The 24224-nt window shown below is 40.0% G+C and overlaps 2 protein-coding genes across 3 annotated transcripts in view; one reads left to right on the top strand and one right to left on the bottom strand.

Moving 5' to 3' along the window:
* Positions 1-24224, bottom strand: part of LOC117245912 (high affinity immunoglobulin gamma Fc receptor I-like) — an 89464-nt gene that overhangs the window by 54138 nt on the left and 11102 nt on the right. The gene's annotated exons all lie outside the window — the stretch shown is intronic.
* On the top strand, positions 1471-20393 carry LOC117245705 (uncharacterized). The gene is made up of 16 exons (XM_078163875.1): positions 1471-1510; positions 2336-2438; positions 3444-3785; positions 6271-6564; positions 6653-6775; positions 7093-7232; positions 9672-9749; positions 10107-10181; positions 10481-10516; positions 13020-13130; positions 13376-13483; positions 15711-15830; positions 16498-16656; positions 17319-17426; positions 17582-17701; positions 18364-20393. The coding sequence occupies exons 1-16, from the start codon at positions 1502-1504 to the stop codon at positions 18406-18408; spliced, it is 1971 nt and encodes a 656-aa protein (XP_078020001.1). The 5' UTR covers positions 1471-1501; the 3' UTR covers positions 18409-20393.

Here is a 24224-nt window from a genome sequence, read left to right as displayed (position 1 = left end):
TTGTACTTGAAAGGATGCCCGTTCACTTACGTTTTAACAGGTCTGACGCTACGGCTTTATCTAGGCTAACAGCTAAAATGCTAACTATTATTTCTATGTCACTAGTCACTTGAAACAAATTTAGGACGATAGGAGACGGGTTGAAATAAACCGAAATTTCCCTTTAAGCCAATAAACGGCATATTTCTGTCCGCCTTTCCAGGACCTCTGCCGTGATGATTGCTGGTCTTGGCCCAGCATGGGAGGCGGAGGGCTTGCGCTCGCCCTCGCCTGCCTGGCTCGTTGGGACTGCTCTGGGGAGGAGAACTGGGCGCCATGCCGCTGGTGCCTGGCTCTGAAACAGCATTTAAATGAAACAATAAAAATGCGTACCAGTGTAACATGTGTAAGCCTATTTATTTGGACAACAGTGTACTGTCAGGGTTAAATTAACTGTAATGCAAGCAAAAGGAGGGCTGTTATTTACCATTCTGCTCCGGCTCCGACGCAAGTGTGTCTGTGTCTCCACCACCACCACTTATGCCAGAGATAGATTCTGACCCAATTAGTGAGGGTATTCTTTCCTTGGTCCCCATCAGGGTCAGGCTGGGGTCTAGTTGGCCTCCTCCAGTCTGCGTGCTGCTGTGGCTAAGGGCAGCAACACACTTTTTTGTTGCCAGCTTTAAGTCTGACCACTTTTTCTTGACCTAAACGTAAAGAACTGTGACTTGATCAACTACCAGGCATAGGCTATTAGGCTATGGATGAATAAAAGATAAAAATTTTTTATTATCATCATCATTTGGCATAGGCTACCTATTGAGAATTTTATTCAAACCCCAGCCAGAGTACGTTTGTCAACGGCGACACTGTTGACTGCCTCCATGATCTTCTTCCAGACAGCGTTTTTATGGGCTCCTTTAATGCCAGTTTTTAAACTTCCAAAAAACACATCTTTATTTACCTCCACCTCAGACATGAGGGTGTCGATTTCCAGCCCAGAAAAGTTTCTCTTCTTAGCCATATTTCTCCTCTCCATGTTGTGACCTCAAAGGGCGAGGCCTCTGAACCACGAATATTTAAGGGCGTAATATGCTAATGACGATCGATTTCAGCCTGCCGCATTTATCAAGGCCTGATCATTCATACGCTGGGACTGGACAGATACGAACGTTTCATAAATCACACGTTTGTCCTATTGTAAGATGAATCCTGCGCTCAGATCTGCACCCGTTTCCATGCAAGATTGATAAATGAGGGCCACTGTTATCTGATCTGATCTTGTTTTATAACAGTGTTTTAATGTTGGCTTTGTTGTTATATATCCACACTTAAAACAATTAAAAAACAGAGGCCAAACACTGCATTGGTATGAGTAGAAATTTAGAAGTTTTACGTTATTCATTGCAAACTAAATCTAAGCTTAGCAGCACCCTGCATTGATAAGCAGTGTGTTAAGGTCACAGCCTATCAATGATTTGCAGACTTCACAGACCTGCATTCTGAAGAACCAGTTGACACCATGCATCAGGTACGTTGTCTTAAAAAAGTATTTTTGCCTATTTAACATGTTTTCACTTCTATTTCAAAAGACACTATCACATTATGGAATAAAACTAGGTCTGCATTTTGACAACTTTATTTTTATAATAGAGTTTATACGTGGAAATGTATCTTTACATAGAATGCATTTTTAAAAGAATTATTATCAGTCATTTCAAAGTTAATTACATTTTAAGTTATTATTTATTTGAAAAACAAGCCTGCTAGGTTGACACCAGACTGTCAGATACTGAGTCTTTATCATTGTACATGAATTATTACAGACGTGGACTTTGTTCTAACTGTTCTAGTGTAGGGTAAAATATGTAATGATTTTGACAGCATGAGAACATGTTTTAGCTTCATTAAGGAATGATCTATGCCTTACCAAAAGTGAACATACAGGCTTATACAATTCCAAAACTCTCTTTCAGTCAATTTTGACAAAATAGAAAGTATAACTACATGAACATGTTTTAGTTAAAAAGAGGACACTGTAAGTGAGGTGTTCCCATAGCTGTATGACATTGTTTAAATTAACACAAAGAAAATAATATGATTTGATACTATATCATATATATCATATATAATATAGCATGTATAAATGACATAAGTCCACAAATGTGCCTACTTCATAAATTCCAATGGAGAATCACATGGTAAAATTAGCCACTAGATAAGGAAAATATATTCAAATTTGATGTCTGTTCAGTAATGAGTTTATATTTGACTGGACTACCCATTTTGCTTTAACACCTGTTCAAAAGTATCTTATAGTAATGGTTTCCATGTATCATGGTCTCTTCATTTTCAGAGCTGCAGGATGCTTCCCCAGGTGGCTGTACCAGCCCATCAGTCTCCGCTCAGTACCTTAAGTGTTTTGGCTGTCCTTCTTTCCCTAGCACACTCTGGTGGAGGTAACTTACACACAAACATAATTATATAAGGTCACAGTAAGGCTTTGGATGAAATAACAAATAACATAACAACTTCTCTTTCATATTTTGTCAGTGAAAATTAGTCATCTAGGTCATGGTAATCATAAGTGCTAATTGTAGGCAAGTGGACTTGCTTGGGTTTCTTGAAGACATTTTGCCTCTCATCCAAGAAGCTTCTTCAGTTCTAAATGACTGATATGAAGTTGCAGGCTTTAAACCCTGTGTGGGTGGGAACCCTTGCAGAGTCGTAGGGGTTGACCCTAGGGGGCTTGCTTCTGTTGCCCTTTCCAAATGTCAAAGAAAAAAAGGACTAAATGAATACAGAAAGAAAGAAAGAAAGAAAAAGAAAGAAAGAAAGAAAGAAAGAAAGAAAGAGGTTTTGGGGCTTTGGTCTTTTTAGTTAATAAAACAGTGAAAAAAATAATTAATAGGTTAAAGGTTAAAGCACATTGGTCATAGCCAAAAAAAGCATATACGCTTGATAAACCTTATAAGAGAGGCAGCTATCACACTTAAAACAAAACATCAGCTTTCATTGCGAATAGATCTTTAAGTTGGAATCACACTTCTCTGTACTGCACATAAAAAACCACACATGGGTGGTGTTCAGGACACTTTTGTGTGTGTATTTCTATATACTTGTACTGCCTACAGTACATGGTCACTGGTAAGCAGTGTCATATTAAGCAAAGCACAATTGAATCAGAAATGGTAAACAAATCTGTACACACTCCGAGGAAACGTAAAAGATTGTGGATTTAGCTGATAACTTAATGGATGAAGCAATCAGATTGCTTAAAAACTAGGTCTGTACTTTGCCTTGTTGAGATTTGGGAGGTGTATATGTTGGGTTGCCCATGACACCATTGTCTACATAGGTTCGCAAAGACATTCATGTGTTCCTCTGCTTTATGCAGCTGAATTAACGTAGCTAGTTCTCATTGCAAGGACAGCTATTAAACACATTTTTTTTCCCCCTTCCAGGTCAGTCTCAGTTAATCGGCTCACCTCAGCCAATAGTGGTAACGGTTGGCAAAGACATCATTTTACCATGTCACCTGGAACCTGCAGTGGATGTTGCTGCCAAGACTTTGGAGTGGACGAGACCTGACCTGAACCCCAGATTTGTCTTTGTGCGGCGTGCTGGTCAGGACTTCATAGATACTAAACATCCATCCTACAAAGGAAGAACATCTCTGTTCACTGATAAACTGAAGCGAGGAAACATTTCACTGAAACTCTCTGATGTGAGACCTTCTGATGCAGGAAGATACAGATGCTTCATTCCAGATCTGAAAACAGACTCTTTTGTTGAGCTTGTCGTTGGTAAGTAGATACATATTGTATGTGTACATAGTGCACTTTGGTCTGCATCCAGTGAAGATTTTTATTAACAAAATCTTTAGCCAATGATGTTGGTAGCTGAGGAATATAAGCAGGGTCTTCAAACATTGATGCAAATGTGGGACAAAAGCTTTTTAGGAAAACTGTTTGGTTGGAGATGTTCTGGGAGGAAACATTCTACCAGTTGGTTATTCTTTAATAATAACAATAATAATAATACATTGGATTCACATAGGGCTTTTGAGGATACTCACAGACACTTTACAAAGAGCAACAACAGTAATAAAAAAAAAAAAAAAATCCACACGGAGGTAGGGTGGGCAAAGTACACTGAATTTAGAGGTTGTAAGCAGTTCTTAACAGATGCGTTTTGAGGGTTTTCTTGAAGGTGGAGCGTGAGGGGGAGTCTCTAATGTTTTTAGGCAGTGAGTTCCAGAGGGTGGGAGCAGCAATGGAAAAGGCCCTGCAGGTGACTGTTGCAGGAGTCTAGTCTGGAAGTGATTAATGCGTGGATGAGGGTCTGTGCAGCTGAAAAGAGGGATGGATGAAGCAGGGCGACGCATGTGAGATGGAAGAGGGCTGCTTTGGTGATGTGTTTGATGTGTTGGTGAAAAGAGAGGGTTTGATCAAAGATGACACCAACGGAATAATATCCAAATCTTTCACCCTAAACAGAGGTGCCAGACAAGGATGCCCATTATCACCACTACTTTTTGCATTGTTTATAGAACCACTCGCCTCCGCCATTTGACAGAACAATAGCATTTCAGGTATTCAAACCATTTCACATTGCCACAAAATCAGTTTATATGCAGATGATATCCTACTATATCTAACAGCTCCTGCCACCTCCCTTCCATCAGTCCATAAGCTTATCGACAGTTTTGGCAAGGTTTCAGGCTACTCCATAAACTGGACTAAATCTGAGATTCTGCTTCTTACTCATATTGACTGGGATGCTGAGGTTGGGGACTTACCCTATAAACGGGCGACTCAACCCATGAAATACCTCGGAATTCATATCTCAACAAACCCAAAGGACATATTCAAATTTAACTTCACGCCACTACTACATAACATCAAAGAGGACCTGAACCGATGGAATAAACTCCCACTATCCCTAATGGGCCGGCGCTTCCAATGTTGATTCATTCATTCAATCGCGTGTTCAGTGTGTGTGTGTGTGTGTGTGTTAGTACGTTACAGAGGAGGAGCATCAATTAAAAAAGACCAAAAGTTAATCTAATTTATTATTGTAGAATGTATTTAGCAAATCACCACTTTCAACTGGAGACACAGCGCAGCAGCAAAAAAAAAAAAAAAAAGGCATCATAAAAAGCCGACAAATAGTGTTAATTAATTGACATGAGACATCGGAGAGGTTGTCAGTCCTATTCTATAGTCTATAATATTTTTTTATTTTATCATAACTTCTCAGAAATTAGGCCTACTCAAAAATGCATTTTTATGTGCCTCTAAGCACATGGGCAGCATAAACATTGAAGTAACATAACGGTCTGGCAGACCATTGCTGCGCTTGGAGGGGCGCTGTAGTCTTGGCGGTCCTAGTGATATAGCGTTCCTTTGTGAGACAGTCATGTTTCTTTGCTGTAGCTCATTTAAGTGTTTATTGGCCTCATCTACCAACACCTCTAATTCCATAGGGTCGAATTTCACTTTGAGCTTTCTCTCCAAACTTGCCATGCTGCAAACCATAAAACACGCAAAACCCTCATATAAATAGGTTGTCTCCAACACGTTTGCACCTGGTGTCATTTGCGCAAGCAAGTAAATCAACCGCAAAGCGCGGTTCAGCCCCACACGCAGAATTCTAGATTGCGCAGGCAAATTAGTACACGCAAATTGGGATATTAGTAGATCCGGCCCTATGTGTTGATCACTTGTTTTGTGCTACATGTTCCCATGTAACTCACAAAAAAAAATCACCCATAAAAAATTATAGAAAATAACCCACCGAACAGCTAAAAGCCCATTGGTGTTATACTAATCCTACACCCTCAAATTTGAGGATAAGACAGTGTTCTTGACTCAAGACACTGATATCTCAAGCTTGGCAAAACAACACAATTGCCAGAAATAACAAAAAAAAAAAAATCCTCGATAGGGAATCCTAGGACTAGTTATAGTTGCTAAGCTATGACTGGACAATCTCTGCTTGGGAAGGGGTTTAGAAAATGGTCAGTGGATATACTAAAAGTCTAACATACTTGCAATGTTAATCACAACATGCTGATGTTCAGCAGGTACATTTTCCATGCTGTCATCATCAAAGTTGTTAGCATGCTAACATTTGCTAATTAGCAACGCAAAGCACAGCTGAGGCTCAGGGCAATGTTAGTAGTTTTGAAGGCATTTGGTCATAAACACGATGTTGTACATTTACTTTTTTTAAAAAAATTAATGATATAGATTGTTTTACTGAATACTTTTTTCCCCTTTTGCTCAGCATCAGATGCTGTATCCTTGCCCATACTCACTTTAGCAGGGACTGATAAAGCCACCAGTGGAGTGGTGTTACAGTGTGAGTCTGCAGGCTGGTATCCAGAGCCTGAGGTGTTGTGGCTGGACGGTGAGGGAAAGCTCCTCTCTGCTGGACCTACAGAGACAGTCAGAGGTCCTGATGACCTCTATACTGTCAGCAGCAGAGTGACTGTGGAGAAGAGATACAGCAACAGCTTCACCTGTAGAGTCCAGCAGAGGAACATCAACCAGACCAGAGAGACATATATCTATATCTCAGGTAAAAATGTTAAGGTTTTATGGTGAAATCGTTGTTTTAGTTTTCAATAGCTAGGCTCCAATTTTATCTAAACTCTCTGTTATTTCAGATGATTTCTTTCAGATTCAGTCCAGTTCTGCTGCTCCAGTTGTTACTGGTTTGGCTTTTAGTTTGGCTGTTTGCATCCTGCTTCTGTTTGCAGTTGTGTGTAAAGGGAAACTAAACAAAATCAGTAAGTCACAAATTAATTTCAGAGCTTTGTAAATGTCAAGTTATTCTGACTTTTTTAGGGGAAGTAATGATTAAAATTGTGTTTTGAGGATTGAATCTGATTTGATCAAAATGTTAGTATTTCACAGGTTATGGTATTGATAAAAATGTGGTGGAATGTTTACTTTAATTTTCACTGAAATTATTATTTTTTTGTCTTAATTTTATAAACCATTTTATACATTGTTTTACTAAAATGTTGGATATGCTGAAATAATTTCCTAAAATAACATCAAATGTCTTTTGTATTTTCATTGTACTTTTTTGTTTTTTATACAGAGACCAAGAAAAGCCATAGGGATGAAACCAATACAGGAGAAAGGAAGAACCACCTTGAAACTAACAGAACAGAAGATCAGTTTGGCACTAAAAAAGAACTGAAGCCTTTGAAGGGAAAGAGGCAAAAAAGGAGCAAACATGTAAGGGGAGAAACAGGGCATTACTTTCAGTGTAGAGATGGAAACAAGAGCAGGAAAAGTGAAGTCTGATCTGAGCAAGAAGGAAAGAAAATGTTACATCAAGAGACAAGAAATTCGAAGGACTAAAAGAGCAGCTATGATAGAGAGCTTTTGGTGTTGAGAAGTCTTGAAATGACAGCAATGGGAGGACTGATTCACTAAAACCAGTATAAACCACTGCAGACCTAAATGGACTGGTAGCTGGAGAGGTGCCAGTTCACCTCCTGGGCACTGCCGAGGTGCCCCTGAGCAAGGCACCGAACCCCCCAACCGCTCGGAGCGCCTGTCATGGGCAGCCCACTCTGACATCTCTCCACTTAGTGCATGTATAGGTCCAGTTTGTGCATGTGTGTGTTCGGACCTGTGTGAAAAAATTGAATTTCCCCTCGGGGATTAATAAAGTATATAAATCACAAATCACAATTTGCCTCACAGGGCTTTACAGCATACAACATCCCTCTGTCCTTTGGACCCTCACAGCTGATCAGGAAAAACTCCCCCAAAAAAACCTTTAACGGGGAAAAAATGGAAGAAACCTCAGGAAGAGCAACTGAGGAGGGATCCCTCTTCCAGGACGGACAGACGTGCAATAGATGTCGTACAGAACAGATCAGCATGATAAATTAACAGTAATCCATATGACACAATGAGACAGAAGGAGAGACAGAAAGAGAGAGAGAGAGAGAGATGCAGGACAGACAGTAATGACAGTAGCTTACAACAACATTAATGAAATTAATAATATTATAATTAACATTACAGGCCATTGTGGTACAATATGTTGAAAGTAAATATTAATATCTGATAGTATACATATGTGACAATAATCATATGTGTATAATAACAGTAGAAGTATGACTAATGATAACAGCAGCAGCAGGAGGCATCTGGCAGGACCACAGCAGCAGCACAACCACACACGTCACGCTGTCCAGGCACCGCTGCAATATGAGTTAATCTGAGAGACAGTGGAGCACAAAGGCTCCGGAGAAGAAGCCGAGTTAGTGACATAGAGTATGGCCGAGTTAGCAAGATGCAGTAACAGGAGAGAGAGAGAGAAGGAGAGAAGGTGCCCGGTGTATTATAGGGGGGTCCTCCGGCAGACTAGGCCTAAGTCAGCCTAACTAGGGGCTGGTACAGGGCAAGCCTGAGCCAGCCCTAACTATAAGCTTTATCAAAGAGGAAAGTCTTAAGTCTAGTCTTAAATGTGGAGACGGTGTCTGCCTCCCAGACCATAACAGGAAGATGATTCCACAGGAGAGGAGCCTGATAGCTGAAGGCTCTGGCTCCTGATCTACTTTTGGAGACTTTAGGGACCACGAGTAACCCTGCGTTCTCAGAGCGCAGAGTTCTGGTGGGATAATATGGCACTATGAGCTCTCTAAGATATGACGGAGCTTGACCATTTAGAGCTTTATAAGTTAACAGTAGGATTTTAAATTCAATTCTAGATTTTACAGGGAGCCAGTGCAGAGAAGCTAAAACAGGAGAAATATGATCTTGTTTCTTAGTTCCTGTTAGTACATGTGCTGCTGCATTCTGAATTAGCTGGAGAGTTTTTAAGGACTTACTAGAGCTACCTGATAATAGAGAGTTACAGTAATCCAGCCTTGAGGTAACAAAAGCGTGGACCAATTTTTCTGCATCTTTTCGGGTCAGGATAGGCCTAATTTTCGCAATATTACACAGATGAAAAAATGCAGTCTGTGAGGTTTGTTTTAAATGAGAATTAAAAGACAAATCTTGGTTAAATATTACTCTGAGGTTTCTTACGGTAGCTGAAATTTCTCAGTTGACATCTTGCTAAGCCCCGTCCCTTTGTGGTGGTCCAACAAGCTGCCAGAGTAAGCATGGAGCCCACACTGTAACTAACTGCACTCCCTTGAAGAAATATGATCATATTTTTGGCAAAATTAAACAGTGATTCCAGAGAGAAGCAGACAGAGGGGTCTACAGTCTGTGTTTGAAGGATATATCCAGGATGTCAGACTGACTCAGCAGCAACAACAGGTTAAAAAGACAAAGATAGTTAGAAGCTAAAGCCCAACTATAGGCTACAGATCACAGTGTAAAAGTGAACCACCACATCACTGCTGATCGCCACACAAGACAATGAATATAAAGGGAAACTTTGCTGATATTGAACCAGCTGTGTGGCATCACAGTGTGTGCAGATGAACAGTGTTTTGATCTGAGCCGGCCCAGTGCTATGCTATGACTGGCTGGTCTGTGTCCAGGGGCGGGACTTAGCAGAGGGTCTTTTGCAGTGACATTCAAGTACTGTTGACATCAGACTTGAGGCAAGCTTATTTTTTACGTCATTGTTTGGTGTCTTCATGAGCCTGCCCTGATAAAAATCACATCATGTCTCTGTTCGTCTCTCATCTCTCTGACATTCAGGAGGAGCAGCAGAGGAGGGAGGAGGCAGAGAGGGAGGTTCAGACCCTGAAAGAGGAGCTGGAGACCAAGAGGACTGAGGTTCATCTTTATATTTTATACACTGATTTCAGTTTGAAGTCACATTCTTTATGTCATCTATAGTGTAAAAACAATAAAACTTTAAGGAGATAAATGTACAAAATGAAGTCATTCCAAGACTAGGCCGAGAGGATTAAACCAAGTCCAGACTGAGTCCAGGTTGATTAAAGTCTGTCTGGACATCAAAAGCAAACTCAATGCCACATTTACAAATATGACGACAAGACAATGCTGATGAATTCCTGTTAATCACTTTACTACAGAAGCTGTAACTGCTGCCTGTACTTGTAGTAAAAATACACAATACTAAATCTTCATGATTCTCTTTTTCCCCCTTCCTCTTCTTTCTCCTCCCAGTTTGAAAGTAAACTAGCTGAAGTCCAGCAACAACTGCAGAGCCTGAGGGAGGAGCTGGAGACCAAGAACAGGGAGGTTCGACACTTTAAATTAATCCTAATCTATTTTACTTTACCTTAGTTTTAACATCCAGTTCACCCACATTTCCTAAGGCATGTGTTTCCTAATGCAGTGTTCTTCAGGGAAATGTGTAAAACTCTGAGAGGGTTCAATGCAAAGCTCTTAGACATCAATTTTGACCTCTAAAATTGTTTGTTGAAGTAAAGCAGGACCCAGATCTCAAGTATTTTTGAGTCTGATTTATGTGTTTTAATGTTGTATATGTACTCACATGCCTTGATAAAGACCATATCTCTCTGTCTCCTTCATACCAGTTGGAAGAAAGCAAAGCTGCCCTGTCCAAGTCTTTGGTAAGTAATCATAGCATAAATCACATAATGTGCTCGGATGTGTCCTGTTCAAAGCAAAAACTCAGCATAGCAAAGTAATACTATTATTTTACTGTAACCATTTGTGTATCAGGATGGCGATATGTGTTTGAACATTCACATAAACCCTCCAGTAGGTGATCGTGAAACAGATCAAATAATGACACAAGTTTTACACTTAAGCATCAAACAAGAAAACTACAGATTTTTAACTTGCATGAATGTCCAACACATTTTCACTCCATTACCATCACATGCTGATGTTTGGTCATGGAGTTTTCACATCCACATATGACGTGCAAGGTACCCTGGGTGTGTTGGTTGTTGACAGTCTGGGTTGCTGATTCAACTTCAGCCTGTTACATGTATTATCTGTTTTCAACGTACACTTCTGTTTTCACAGGAAATGTACAGTTTAATAAAAAGATAAATAAAAACAGATACTGGCTGCACTGATTTTGTGTTGAAGCCGAGCTCTTCAAGCCTTTTACCACCCATGGGGCTCTATTTTAATCACAAAAGCACTACCACATGTATAAAGCAGTAGGTCTTAGGAGTATAAACTGTCCAGGTGTCTCTATGTGCACCTGCTATTTTGTTCATGTAGGTGCAGCAGTGCAAAGTGCAAAGGGTTGGATAAAGTGGAACATAGAAGGGGGGGGGGTGATGAATGATAAATACACTCTGAGCCAGTCACATCACTGGTATCATCGCTCAGAAAGAGCAGAGCCAATCACAGTAAATGCTTTATTTTTTGCATGGGTTAACAAGGTCCGCGTCAGCAGTTGGAGAACCTGGGAAGCCTGATGAGAGTGGGTCTGGTCCACTGTTGGAGCTGGAGCTGTCCTCAAAGGGAGCAAAGAATGTGTTTAGCTGGTCTGGGAAGGAGGGGACATTTGAGGTGGGGTTGCTGTTGCTCTCTTTGTACTCAGTAACTTTCCTTACACCTTGCCACATGGTACAGGGGTTGTTTTCTGTCCTCAATGTGTTGTTTGTATTCCGGCTTTGCAAATGTAATGACTCTGTGGAGGTTGGTACAAAAAAAAAAGGACTATGGTGGTATAGTGCGTAATGTCTGGGTGTTCAAATAGCTCCCATCTGGTGTCCTCAGAACAATCCCGGAGGGCTGAAGAGGCTTCTGCAGTGCAGATCGGGCGTCTGTTTTGTTGTTTGCAGATGGCATCATGGTGGACATAGACAGCAGTAATAAAGACTGCTGAGATTTCTCAGGACCGATAAAAAGGTCATTTCAGTATTAAAAACTCCACATCCTGATAACAATGTCTCTCGATGACAGTATTGTCTGTGCACCAACTATTGTGAATGTATGCACACCAGGGACGATTGCTCTGAGACAACAAGGGAGGCTGAACTTCCCCTAAAATTTCATAGAAGAAATGGTCAAATATGCACTATTGAATTTACATTAAAATAAGAATTTACATTGCATTAAACGTGCGCTAGGATGCGTTTCATATCATGACTATGATGTTCAAACGTCAGCTGTTTATCACCAGTTTTCAAACGCGACCTCCCTGTCATACATTCTCGTGTCAGCACGGTGGACGCGGAGCCTTCAAGCATTCCTATGAGACAGCGCTGAGCAGGTTTTTTCATGCAGCAAAGCGAGACGGTCATTGGCTAAATGCGACAAAATCGTCACTTCCAGGGAGGCTCAGCTTCACTGGGACCTAATGGAGCGGTAGGCATTAGAGGACGCTCGGTGTCTGCATGATGATTGGAGGAACTGTCTAAAAGGCTGAACCCCTTTGTGATTGACAGCACTTTGGAAATACACACCAGCATTGTTGCATTTCGAGCTCAGTCCCATGCGGATATTTGCGAGTTGAGTCTCCTGACAGAGTGCCGTCCAGAGTTCCTTATTTCCATAAGCCATATAGCTCATTTTCACCATTTTAAACCCATCTTAAAATCTTTGAGGTGTGTGTTGCTGTGCTTCTATGGCATGAGTGTGGTTGAAAAATGGCTTCAACTAAATGTTCCTTTTATAAGTTACTGCCTCGCTATAATATGACAAATTATATGATGTAAACTTAAAGTGAGCTTCCCCTGTTTGAAAGACCAGCAGCCAACACTGATGCACACACACCTCCTCCTCTTGTCTTAGCAGAGTCTGCTGTGCAGTCTGTGTAGTGGAGGGACCGGCCTGCTAACTCCACGGCTAGATTGGGATGTTTAATGTAGACAAGTCTTGTTTGTTCATGTGAGGTCTGACTTCCTTTTGGAGCTCATATGAACAGACTCTTTTAAAACCACAATAAGAGAAATCCAAATAAACTAATTTGGGATCTGGGATGTTGTTCAGCACTGTGTAAAAAGACCTGTCAACACCATTTACAGATACAAAGCATATGAAATACATTGTATATAACCAGGTTTACAGTGAGCACAACCTGCATCACAAACATGTACACACTCATTCAGAAGCACATGAAGTAAATGTGTCTATGTTGTGTTGTTCCAGGATCACAACCTGACCAGTCCAGTCAATCAAGACTCACCTAAGAAAGACATCACTGTGGATGAGGTTGACGTGGATGGCAAATTTGTTCGTCTCAGCAACAACTCTGAAGAGGTAACTTTGGTGTGTGTGAATAAACATGTAGTGAGTTCTATATGAGCATGTACAAAATGTTTTAGTGCTGCAGAATAACCAAGTGTAACTACAGATATTTCAAAGGGGGTCATTCAAACCCAGACAGTGATGCTTCCATGACTTCATAAAACCACAAAGACTTCTGGCAAACTGAGTCACATAGTGTACAAACTACAGAATGTTACAATCATCATGCTTTGTGAAGACTAATTTCCCTCCTGCAGGACCAACCAATGAGAGACTGGGAATTACATATACGGATCAATAAAAGAAAACCCATTGTGTACCATTTTAAGCCCTCATTCATACTGAAGGCTGGAAACACTGTCACTGTGAGTTTCATGACTGTTTGTTGATTTTTTTTTTTTTGGTTGGCTTAGTTTAATTTTGTTTTTTGTTATTTTTTCAACTCACTCTAATCCTACATGAAGATTACTGTGACCAAATTTGAGTAATATCTGTATACTGTTTTTTTTTTTTTTTACTTGTTTAGAATAGTATTAATATTTTTCCACAACTTTTTTAGACTATGCATATCATATATATATATATATATATATATATATATATATATATACAGTACAGGCCAAAAGTTTGGACACACCTTCTCATTCAATGCTTTTTCTTTATTTTCATGACTATTTACATTGTAGATTCTCACTGAAGGCATCAAAACTATGAATGAACACATGTGGAGTTATGTACTTAACAAAAAAAGGTGAAATAACTGAAAACATGTTTTATATTCTAGTTTCTTCAAAATAGCCACCCTTTGCTCTGATTACTGCTTTGCACACTCTTGGCATTCTCTCCATGAGCTTCAAGAGGTAGTCACCTGAAATGGTTTTCCAACAGTCTTGAAGGAGTTCCCAGAGGTGTTTAGCACTTGTTGGCCCCTTTGCCTTCACTCTGCGGTCCAGCTCACCCCAAACCATCTCGATTGGGTTCAGGTCCGGTGACTGTGGAGGCCAGGTCATCTGCCGCAGCACTCCATCACTCTCCTTCTTGGTCAAATAGCCCTTACACAGCCTGGAGGTGTGTTTGGGGTCATTGTCCTGTTGAAAAATAAATGATCGTCCAACTAAACGCAAACCGGATGGGATGGCATGTCGCTGCAGGATGCTGTGGTAGCCATGCTGGTTCAGTGTGCCTTCAATTTTGAATAAATCCCCAACAGTGTCACCAGCAAAACACCCCCACACCATCACACCTCCTCCTCCATGCTTCACAGTGGGAACCAGGCATGTGGAATCCATCCGTTCACCTTTTCTGCGTCTCACAAAGACACGGCGGTTGGAACCAAAGATCTCAAATTTGGACTCATCAGACCAAAGCACAGATTTCCACTGGTCTAATGTCCATTCCTTGTGTTTCTTGGCCCAAACAAATCTCTTCTGCTTGTTGCCTCTCCTTAGCAGTGGTTTCCTAGCAGCTATTTGACCATGAAGGCCTGATTGGCGCAGTCTCCTCTTAACAGTTGTTCTAGAGATGGGTCTGCTGCTAGAACTCTGTGTGGCATTCATCTGGTCTCTGATCTGAGCTGCTGTTAACTTGCGATTTCTGAGGCTGGTGACTCGGATGAACTTATCCTCAGAAGCAGAGGTGACTCTTGGTCTTCCTTTCCTGGGTCAGTCCTCGTGTGCCAGTTTCGTTGTAGCGCTTGATGGTTTTTGCGACTCCACTTGGGGACACATTTAAAGTTTTTGCAACTTTCCGGACTGACTGACCTTCATTTCTTAAAGTAATGATGGCCACTGGTTTTTCTTTAGTTAGCTGATTGGTTCTTGCCATAATATGAATTTTAACAGTTGTCCAATAGGGCTGTCGGCTGTGTATTAACCTGACTTCTGCACAACACAACTGATGGTCCCGACCCCATTGATAAAGCAAGAAATTCCACTAATTAACCCTGATAAGGCACACCTGTGAAGTGGAAACCATTTCAGGTGACTACCTCTTGAAGCTCATGGAGAGAATGCCAAGAGTGTGCAAAGCAGTAATCAGAGCAAAGGGTGGCTATTTCGAAGAAACTAGAATATAAAACATGTTTTCAGTTATTTCACCTTTTTTTGTTAAGTACATAACTCCACATGTGTTCATTCATAGTTTTGATGCCTTCAGTGAAAATCTACAATGTAAATAGTCATGAAAATAAAGAAAAAGCATTGAATGAGAAGGTGTGTCCAAACTTTTGACTGGTACTATATATATATATATATATATATATATATATATATATATATATATATATATATATATATATGTATGAAAGTCTGAGCATTATTTTGTCTTACATTAATTCCTTAAAGATCAATATTTCTCCCAGGCAGTGGGATCGTGAGTTTTCCTGTAAATCTTCAAATTTTTTTCCGGTTGTTTAAAGACAGTAATCAGATCAGGGCATGTTTATCAATAACTCAAGTTACTTCACAATAAAATAGTTCCAAGCATCTCTAACATAAGGTATAAGTTGTTCTTACACTGTCAAACTCTAATACATGTCGATATCTAGCACATTATCTTCTAGTATGGTAAATCTGTGAAGTTTCCTCTTTTCAGATATGGGCTACAGGTTATAAAGTATGGATTGAGACCTCTACTGACCTGGTGTGGTATGGCCAGCAACCCTGGGGCACTGGAGAACAACTGCTGGTCACCATCTACAGCAACACTGGAGAGGTCTGACATCACATCACATCCCATCACATTTGTTGACTAACACATTATATGACCAACAGCATGTGGACACACACACCTGTCCACCTACATAGTGTATGTAGGTCTGTTTTGTGGGGTTTGTCAAGGCCCCTTAGTTCCATTTCAGAGACACCTTAATGCCATAGCATACAATGATACTGGAGATAATGACATTCTTCATGTTTGTAGCAACACTCATGGAAAGAGCCTTTCCTGTTTGAACTTTACACTGTCCCCATGCACAAAGCCAGGTCAATGAAGAAATGAGTTTCACCAGTTTGATGTGGAGGAAATCTACTGATCTGCACAGAGCTCTGACCTCAACCGCCAACTGCGAGCTCAGCATCAGTGTTGGACCTCAGTCATGTTCTTTGGTCTGAATGAGAGCAGATCCCTGCAGCAGGTTCAACATCTGATGGAAAGGCTGACACCAGAAGAGTTGAGACTGTTTGAGCAGCAGCAGATTAGTGATCATGATTTTAGACTTACATTTAAATTAGGGTGGGTCCACTGTAAAGGCCTATGACCTCTGACCTCTACTGTCACTTCTGTTTTGTTCCTGTTATTTGATTGTATCCATTGCTTAACACTTAACACCCATCTGTGTGTGTGTGTGTGTGTGTGTGTGTGTGTGTTGCCTCTCTCTCAGCTAGAAGTAAGGCGAATGCTAGCGCTTCTGAACTCTCAGAGTAATCTCCAGGCGCAGCAGACTCACCTGGTCAGTCAGGATTCAGCCATGGGAAACATCACTGTGAGTGACATCGACCTGAAGGGCAGTTATGTTCGTCTCAGCAACACGTCCAATAAGGTAATGCTGTGTGTGAATGAACACTGTGTGAGTTCTATATGAGCATGTGCAGTAAGATTCATAGCTGTACATTAGGAAAGTGTATCCAGGGATATTCCAGTGGGTCATTCAAACCTACATAGTGATTCTACCACAGCCAATTAAAACAAAATGACTCCCAGGAAACTGAGTCACACACTGTACAAACTACTGTATGTTAAACTTAAAGGGGAACTACACCCATTTTCAAAATTCATACATGTTATTACATAAATATTAGGAAAGATAAACAACTCTCTTCCAAATTCAAAAACTAGAGTGCTCAAACTCAAATTACTGATGTCATCAAGTGCAAGTGGATGAGGCTGACCTAAAGGACAATTATGTTTGTCTCATCAATGTATCTAACAAGGTCAGTTTGTTATGTGTGGATGAACACGGTGTGAGTTCTATATAAGCACGTACAGTAAGTGAAAAACCAAGTGCATTCAGGGTCATTTAAACCCAGACAGTGATGCTGCCATGACTCAGTAAACCACAAACACTTTGAACAAGCTGAGTCACACACTGTAAAAACTACTGTATGTTACATTCAAGATGTTTTGTGAAGATGGAGAAGATGTAAATGTACCTAGTATCTCTTTGTCTCATCCTTTCTCTCCCGCTCCATGCTCCTTTGTCAGGACCAACCATTCAAAGGCTGGGAATTACATATGCAGGTCAACGACAGAAAACCCATCGTGTACAAATTTTTCTCCTCATTCAAACTCGAGGCTGGAAACACTGTGACTGTGAGTGTTTCATGATTGTGTTCTTTGTCATTTATTTAACTCTACCTCTAACTGAAAAAACTGTGACTGAAATTCCATGCAGGCTATATATATATATACATATATATATATATTAGAGTGGAGTATGTCATCTAAATCTGTGACCCTTTTTGCAGATCTGGTCTTCAGATGATCCTGGCAGAAACAATCCTCCCACTGACCTGGTGTGGCAGAAACAGAAATCCTGGGGCACTGGAAAAGAACTGCTGATCACCGTCTACAGCAACACTGGAGAGGTCTCACATTATCTCACATTTAAAACACTAATAAATACAGTATATGGCCAAAAGTTTGTGGACAGATGTGTATGTCCACATGCTTCTGGCCATATACTGTATTTATTAACAAAAACATTCTACATTTTACATCAACAAAATATTTTACAGCCAAATGGGCAACAGGTAGAAGTTAATGATTTCTATTATGTTATTCCACATGATCACAGATGATATTAAGTACACACAGATCATTTCAATCCGCTTTACTAAAAAAAGAGGTTTACACACAGACCTAAGAACTGAGGCAGGAAAAAAAGACTCCAACAGACCTGGTTAGACTGAGTATGATTTTAACTGGGTATGATTTGCGTCACAGGTCTGACCTGTTAAGACCTCTAGTGCAGGCTGTGAGCCAGGACTTGTCACCAACATTAGTTGCCATCCTCACCATTTGTGTCTGAGTGCAAGTAATTCCCTGCAGCAGGTTTAACATCTAGTGGAAAGACCGAAACCAAAAGAGTAGAGACTGTTAGAGCAGCACATCATTGCATAATGTCCCTGTGTCCACACACTCTGTTCTGTTGTCCACATACATTTGGCCATAATTTGCAAGTGATAACTTCTCTCTCTATCTTTTAACGACAGTAAAACAACATTAACACCATTTTTTTCATTAACAGGAAATAGCCATGAAGTTGAAGACAGAAAATATTACTCCTGTGTAATCCAGGCAATTTTAAAACACCAAGTAATCTTCCAGTGTTTATCTAAAATCGCTGAAAATGTATTCTGTCTCTTGGATCTGATTTGGAATCAAATGAGTCACACCTATCCTGTGAATATGAAATCCAGCATTTACACTTTTTTGTTTTTGTGGTGCATTTAACAGTTTGCAAAATGTTTTGTTCAAAATTTGTAATCACCTAAAGTGCTGTAGCTCAGTTTTATTTTATTCATTTTTAGGCAACATAGCATTCTGACATGTGATATATGAAACTGTTATAAAGATACAGGCTAAAAAAAAGTAAAAAAAAAAAAAAAAAAAGTCAAAATTTAGTTAATATAACTCAGAACCTTTTATTAGTGTTGCTTTCGTCAACGAAAAGTATGACTAAATATTGTCGTCAACGAACCTTTATCACATGACGAAAACAAGACGCAACGTAAATGGTGGTCATGTGACCATAACTATAATTAAATATATAATGCAACGTTGTTGACGAATAAAAACGAGACTAAACGTGGTTTACAAAATAAAACCTCTGCTAAAATGTCTCTTCATTTTTGTTGACCAAAACGAGATGAGATGAAATAACGTTATAATGTTTAGTCGCGTTATTATTATTATTTTGCAGTATTTCTGTTTCCTAGGCTGTGCATTGCACTGCGCAGACAGATTACAGCCGTGACGATATACAGTACAACATCACTCGCTCTCATGTGATATTGCTTTTATACAACAGTTCAACAACAGCTTAAACAGCAATGCTGAGGAAGGAAATGTTAACAAAAGGTGATAAAATAAATTATTTAAGTATGTTATGTAGCTCCGCGAAAAAAAAAAAAAAAAACAGTTCCCCCAGTCTGTTGCCCGGCAACGCAGCACACACGCCAGGAACTCACAAGCTACTTTGTATTTACATTGATCTGCAACTGTGTAACTTCGTCCAGTTCGGCTGATGAGACGTTGGCAAACCTGGATGTTGGCACGGCCAGATTCAGCTTCCTGTCTCCCTCATCCTCATCAGTACCTCATCAGATGATCATTGATCATTCCTGACCGTGTTCACTTCATTTTTGCTCCTCTCCAGTTTGTCGAGGTCGGCTGATGTTACACAAACACACCTGGAGGTCTGCACAGAAGAGTCCTGGCTTTCCTTTTCCTCGTCCTCTCCTGACGACCACTCATAATTTAATTCAAATGTAATTTTGGGGAAAATATCCATCTTCTTGGTGTAACGCTATAGTGTCAGTTTGTGTCAATGTAGCGAGTGTGATAGTTGGTTAATTAACGGTTGTATTTATATTTATAACACCTGTGAGCGGAGTGATTTTACTGCTACAAGTCCCAGTGATGTTATACTCTATATCAGCACTCACGGAATGCCTCTCGTCCAATCAAATTACTCGGTCGGAACTAACTGTTGTATAATTAAATATATATTTAGCTCTAACTGGGAGTTAATTTAGAAAAGAAAATTTTGGTTTGGTTATACTATACTAGGTACTTATACTATATTGACTGGGTAACAGAATTGCATTACTAAAAAGAAACTAAAATACAATTTTCATTGACTAAAACTAGACTAAAATGTCATCAGTTTTCGTCGACTAAAACGAGACAAAAATAGTCATGGATTATTCTGACTAAAATAAGACTAAAATGCTCAGACTATTAGTTGACTGAACTAGACAAAAAGAGTATGAACGTGACTAAAACTAATAAAAACTAAAATGACTGTTTGACACAAAGAATAGACTAAAACTAAAATTAAAACAGGCTGCCAATATACCTTTGATCAGTATATTCACAGTAAATGTATATTTAAATATCTCTCTGATTTCTTTAAAGTGGAACACAGATGTACATTTACAGCAGAGTATTCATGTCATAGCTGACTTCTGGATCTTCTTCAAAGTGTTTAACTATTCTACCTTTTGTATCATTGGTAATTCCATGTAGAATTTTATATGTCATGTTTTTATAATAAAGTGCTAAAAAGTCAAAAAATAAAAGTCTGATATAATCTGATATATATACAGTACAGGCCAAAAGTTTGGACACACCTTCTCATTCAATGCGTTTTCTTTATTTTCATGACTATTTACATTGTAGATTCTCACTGAAGGCATCAAAACTATGAATGAACACATGTGGAGTTATGTACTTAACAAAAAAAGGTGAAATAACTGAAAACATGTTTTATATTCTAGTTTCTTCAAAATAGCCACCCTTTGCTCTGATTACTGCTTTGCACACTCTTGGCATTCTCTCCATGAGCTTCAAGAGGTAGTCACCTGAAATGGTTTTACAACAGTCTTGAAGGAGTTCCCAGAGGTGTTTAGCACTTGTTGGCCCCTTTGCCTTCACTCTGCGGTCCAGCTCACCCCAAACCATCTCAATTGGGTTCAGGTCCGGTGACTGTGGAGGCCAGGTCATCTGCCGCAGCACTCTATCACTCTCCTTCTTGGTCAAATAGCCCTTACACAGCCTGGAGGTGTGTTTGGGGTCATTGTCCTGTTGAAAAATAAATGATCGTCCAACTAAACGCAAACCGGATGGGATGGCATGTCGCTGCAGGATGCTGTGGTAGCCATGCTGGTTCAGTGTGCCTTCAATTTTGAATAAATTCCCAACAGTGTCACCAGCAAAACACCCCCACACCATCACACCTCCTCCTCCATGCTTCACAGTGGGAACCAGGCATGTGGAATCCATCCGTTCACCTTTTCTGCGTCTCACAAAGACACGGCGGTTGGAACCAAAGATCTCAAATTTGGACTCATCAGACCAAAGCACAGATTTCCACTGGTCTAATGTCCATTCCTTGTGTTTCTTGGCCCAAACAAATCTCTTCTGCTTGTTGCCTCTCCTTAGCAGTGGTTTCCTAGCAGCTATTTGACCATGAAGGCCTGATTGGCGCAGTCTCCTCTTAACAGTTGTTCTAGAGATGGGTCTGCTGCTAGAACTCTGTGTGGCATTCATCTGGTCTCTGATCTGAGCTGCTGTTAACTTGCGATTTCTGAGGCTGGTGACTCGGATGAACTTATCCTCAGAAGCAGAGGTGACTCTTGGTCTTCCTTTCCTGGGTCGGTCCTCATGTGTGCCAGTTTCGTTGTAGCGCTTGATGGTTTTTGCGACTCCACTTGGGGACACATTTAAAGTTTTTGCAATTTTCCGGACTGACTGACCTTCATTTCTTAAAGTAATGATGGCCACTGGTTTTTCTTTAGTTAGCTGATTGGTTCTTGCCATAATATGAATTTTAACAGTTGTCCAATAGGGCTGTCGGCTGTGTATTAACCTGACTTCTGCACAACACAACTGATGGTCCCAACCCCATTGATAAAGCAAGAAATTCCACTAATTAACCCTGATAAGGCACACCTGTGAAGTGGAAACCATTTCAGGTGACTACCTCTTGAAGCTCATGGAGAGAATGCCAAGAGTGTGCAAAGCAGTAATCAGAGCAAAGGGTGGCTATTTTGAAGAAACTAGAATATAAAACATGTTTTCAGTTATTTCACCTTTTTTTGTTAAGTACAAAACTCCACATGTGTTCATTCATAGTTTTGATGCCTTCAGTGAGAATCTACAATGTAAATAGTCATGAAAATAAAGAAAACGCATTGAATGAGAAGGCGTGTCCAAACTTTTGGCCTGTACTGTATATATATATATATATATATATATGTTTATTTTCAAGAGTCCTGATGCTGATGTACATTTATAACATTTTCTTTAACAAATATCAACATTCAACTGTGTTTATTTTGTTTGTTCAGTGAGTATTTACATCGTGATATTTGTACACTGTTTGATGATTTGCAGAATTGGTAATCCCATCAAACTTCTCTTAACTTTATTCCAGAACCCTCTGCACTCTGCTCCACAACACTATTGTCTTACTGTTAACAGTTCCATTGTCTTGTTTTATGTACATCGTGCTCATAAATGTACAAACCTTAGGCAAAAGTTTTGAAAATTGTCCATTTGTTCAGAACTATGATCATTAATTATCATGCAGAAAACTATTCTTTTATTTGAGGATAGTGGTCAGGGGAAGCCATCACACAATTATGTGTGTCCACTTTCAATCATAACAATAACTGAAATCAACCAAAAGGCTTTCAAGGGGAAGTGTCCACGACTGTGACTTGTTTGATTGTAATAAGTGTCTGTGTATAAATAGTCAGAGTTGCTTAGCTTTTAAAAGACCCCTGTTCATTTCAGCAAGGGCTTCGCTGACTTTGCAGGATACTGAGCAATGGGGAAAGCCAAAGAACTGTTGAAGGACCTGTGACGTGCAATTCATGCAAGACAAGACAAGAATTTACAGGACCTGGAGGCTTTTTGCAAAGAAGAATGGACAGCTTTACCACCTGAGAAAATAAATACAGAAATAAATGAATAAATTAATGAATTAATAATAATAATAATGATAAACTTTATTTATATAGCACTTTTCAAAAAGTTTACAAAGTGCTTTACAGGCATAAAAACATAATACAAAGTGCAATTACAAGATTGGAGTAAGTTCAATGCGGCTAAAAACGGAAACAAATGAAAGAGACGAAAAAAATTATAGGATAAGAAAATTAATGAAAGCATAAAACAAAGAAAGAAAGACACACAAAAAATTTGGCAAATGTCCTACCACCCTCTGTCTTAAATCTTGCCTGGGGGACTAAAAAAATAGCTGATAGCAGAGCTGAGAGGGTATAAGGGGTAAGAAGGTCATATAAAGGGTCCTATCCACAAACCAGACTGCAAGCTGTCACTGATGCTGAAGGGTGTAATACATAGTATTGACAACTAAGGATTCACTAACAAAGACCACACCAATAAGATATAGATTTCGAATGGTGTACTGCATATGATGGATTATGGGTTCAGGGGAATTGTGAAGGGGTGAGGATCGAGGGATTAGAGAATGAAAGGATAAGGATGAATGGATGAGTGTCAAAGGGTTGAGGAATGAAGGGTTGAGAGATGAATGGATGAAGGTTGAGGGTCAAATGGATGAGGGATGAGGGTCGAAGGGCTGAGGGATGAAGGGATGAGGGTCAAGGGATGAATGGATGAAAGGTTAGGGATGAGAGGATGAGGATCAAGGGATGAAGAGTGAGGGATGAAGAGATGGCAGATTGTGGGTTAAGGGATGAAGGCTGGGTGTCTGGGGATGGATGTGTTGGTCAAAGGATGGGACGCAGGAGGGATCCCGGGAGTGAGACTGAGTGGGGGAGTTGTTTCCTCATGAACTCAGCTTCGGATAGAGCCCACAAGAGAGCTTTGAGATGTGATGTTTGGATGTCATTTGGATTGTAATACATGTGTAATGTTGACTAAAGAAAACAGTGCCCTGAAAGTTAAAGGTGGTCTAGAATTTTCTGCCTATAAGTGGTTAAGGTGGCTCCATGTGAAGAGAGAACCCAGGTAAAACAGTCGAAAGAAGGTCGCCGGGTTGTCACGATACTAAAATTTCAAACTCGATATCGATACCCAGGAAAATATTAAATACTCGATACCATTTTTGATACAGCAGCAAAAAATTAAGAGGCATGTCATTTTTAAATAAAGATCAGAACAGTAACATCAATGATAACAACAAAAAATCCCCCCAAAATAAATAACAACCAGAAACAAGATCTGTCCATACAAATGTATTTATCTACAGCCCTGTTTATTTTCTGTGTTTCTGGTGAATTGGCACCATATTTTCATTGCTGATCAAATAGAGTTGGTAGTTTAGGCTCAGGACGCTCCTGTTTCTACCTCACTATGTGATCAGAGAACCAGGGGTCACGGGAGAAACCAAAC

The sequence above is a fragment of the Epinephelus lanceolatus genome, chromosome 22 (genome assembly GCF_041903045.1).
Source record: "Epinephelus lanceolatus isolate andai-2023 chromosome 22, ASM4190304v1, whole genome shotgun sequence".
NCBI classification, from domain to species: Eukaryota; Metazoa; Chordata; class Actinopteri; order Perciformes; family Serranidae; genus Epinephelus; species Epinephelus lanceolatus.
Note: the sequence above shows the minus strand (reverse complement) of the source record. Positions and strands in the feature narration are given on the sequence as shown.

Excerpts from the sequence above, each read along its gene's own strand:
- LOC117245705 (XM_078163875.1), top strand. Across the intron at positions 6,776-7,092 it reads AGGGAAACTAAACAAAATCA|AGACCAAGAAAAGCCATAGG; the intron begins GTAAGTCACAAA and ends TTTTTTATACAG. Across the intron at positions 17,702-18,363 it reads TCTACAGCAACACTGGAGAG|GAAATAGCCATGAAGTTGAA; the intron begins GTCTCACATTAT and ends TTTCATTAACAG.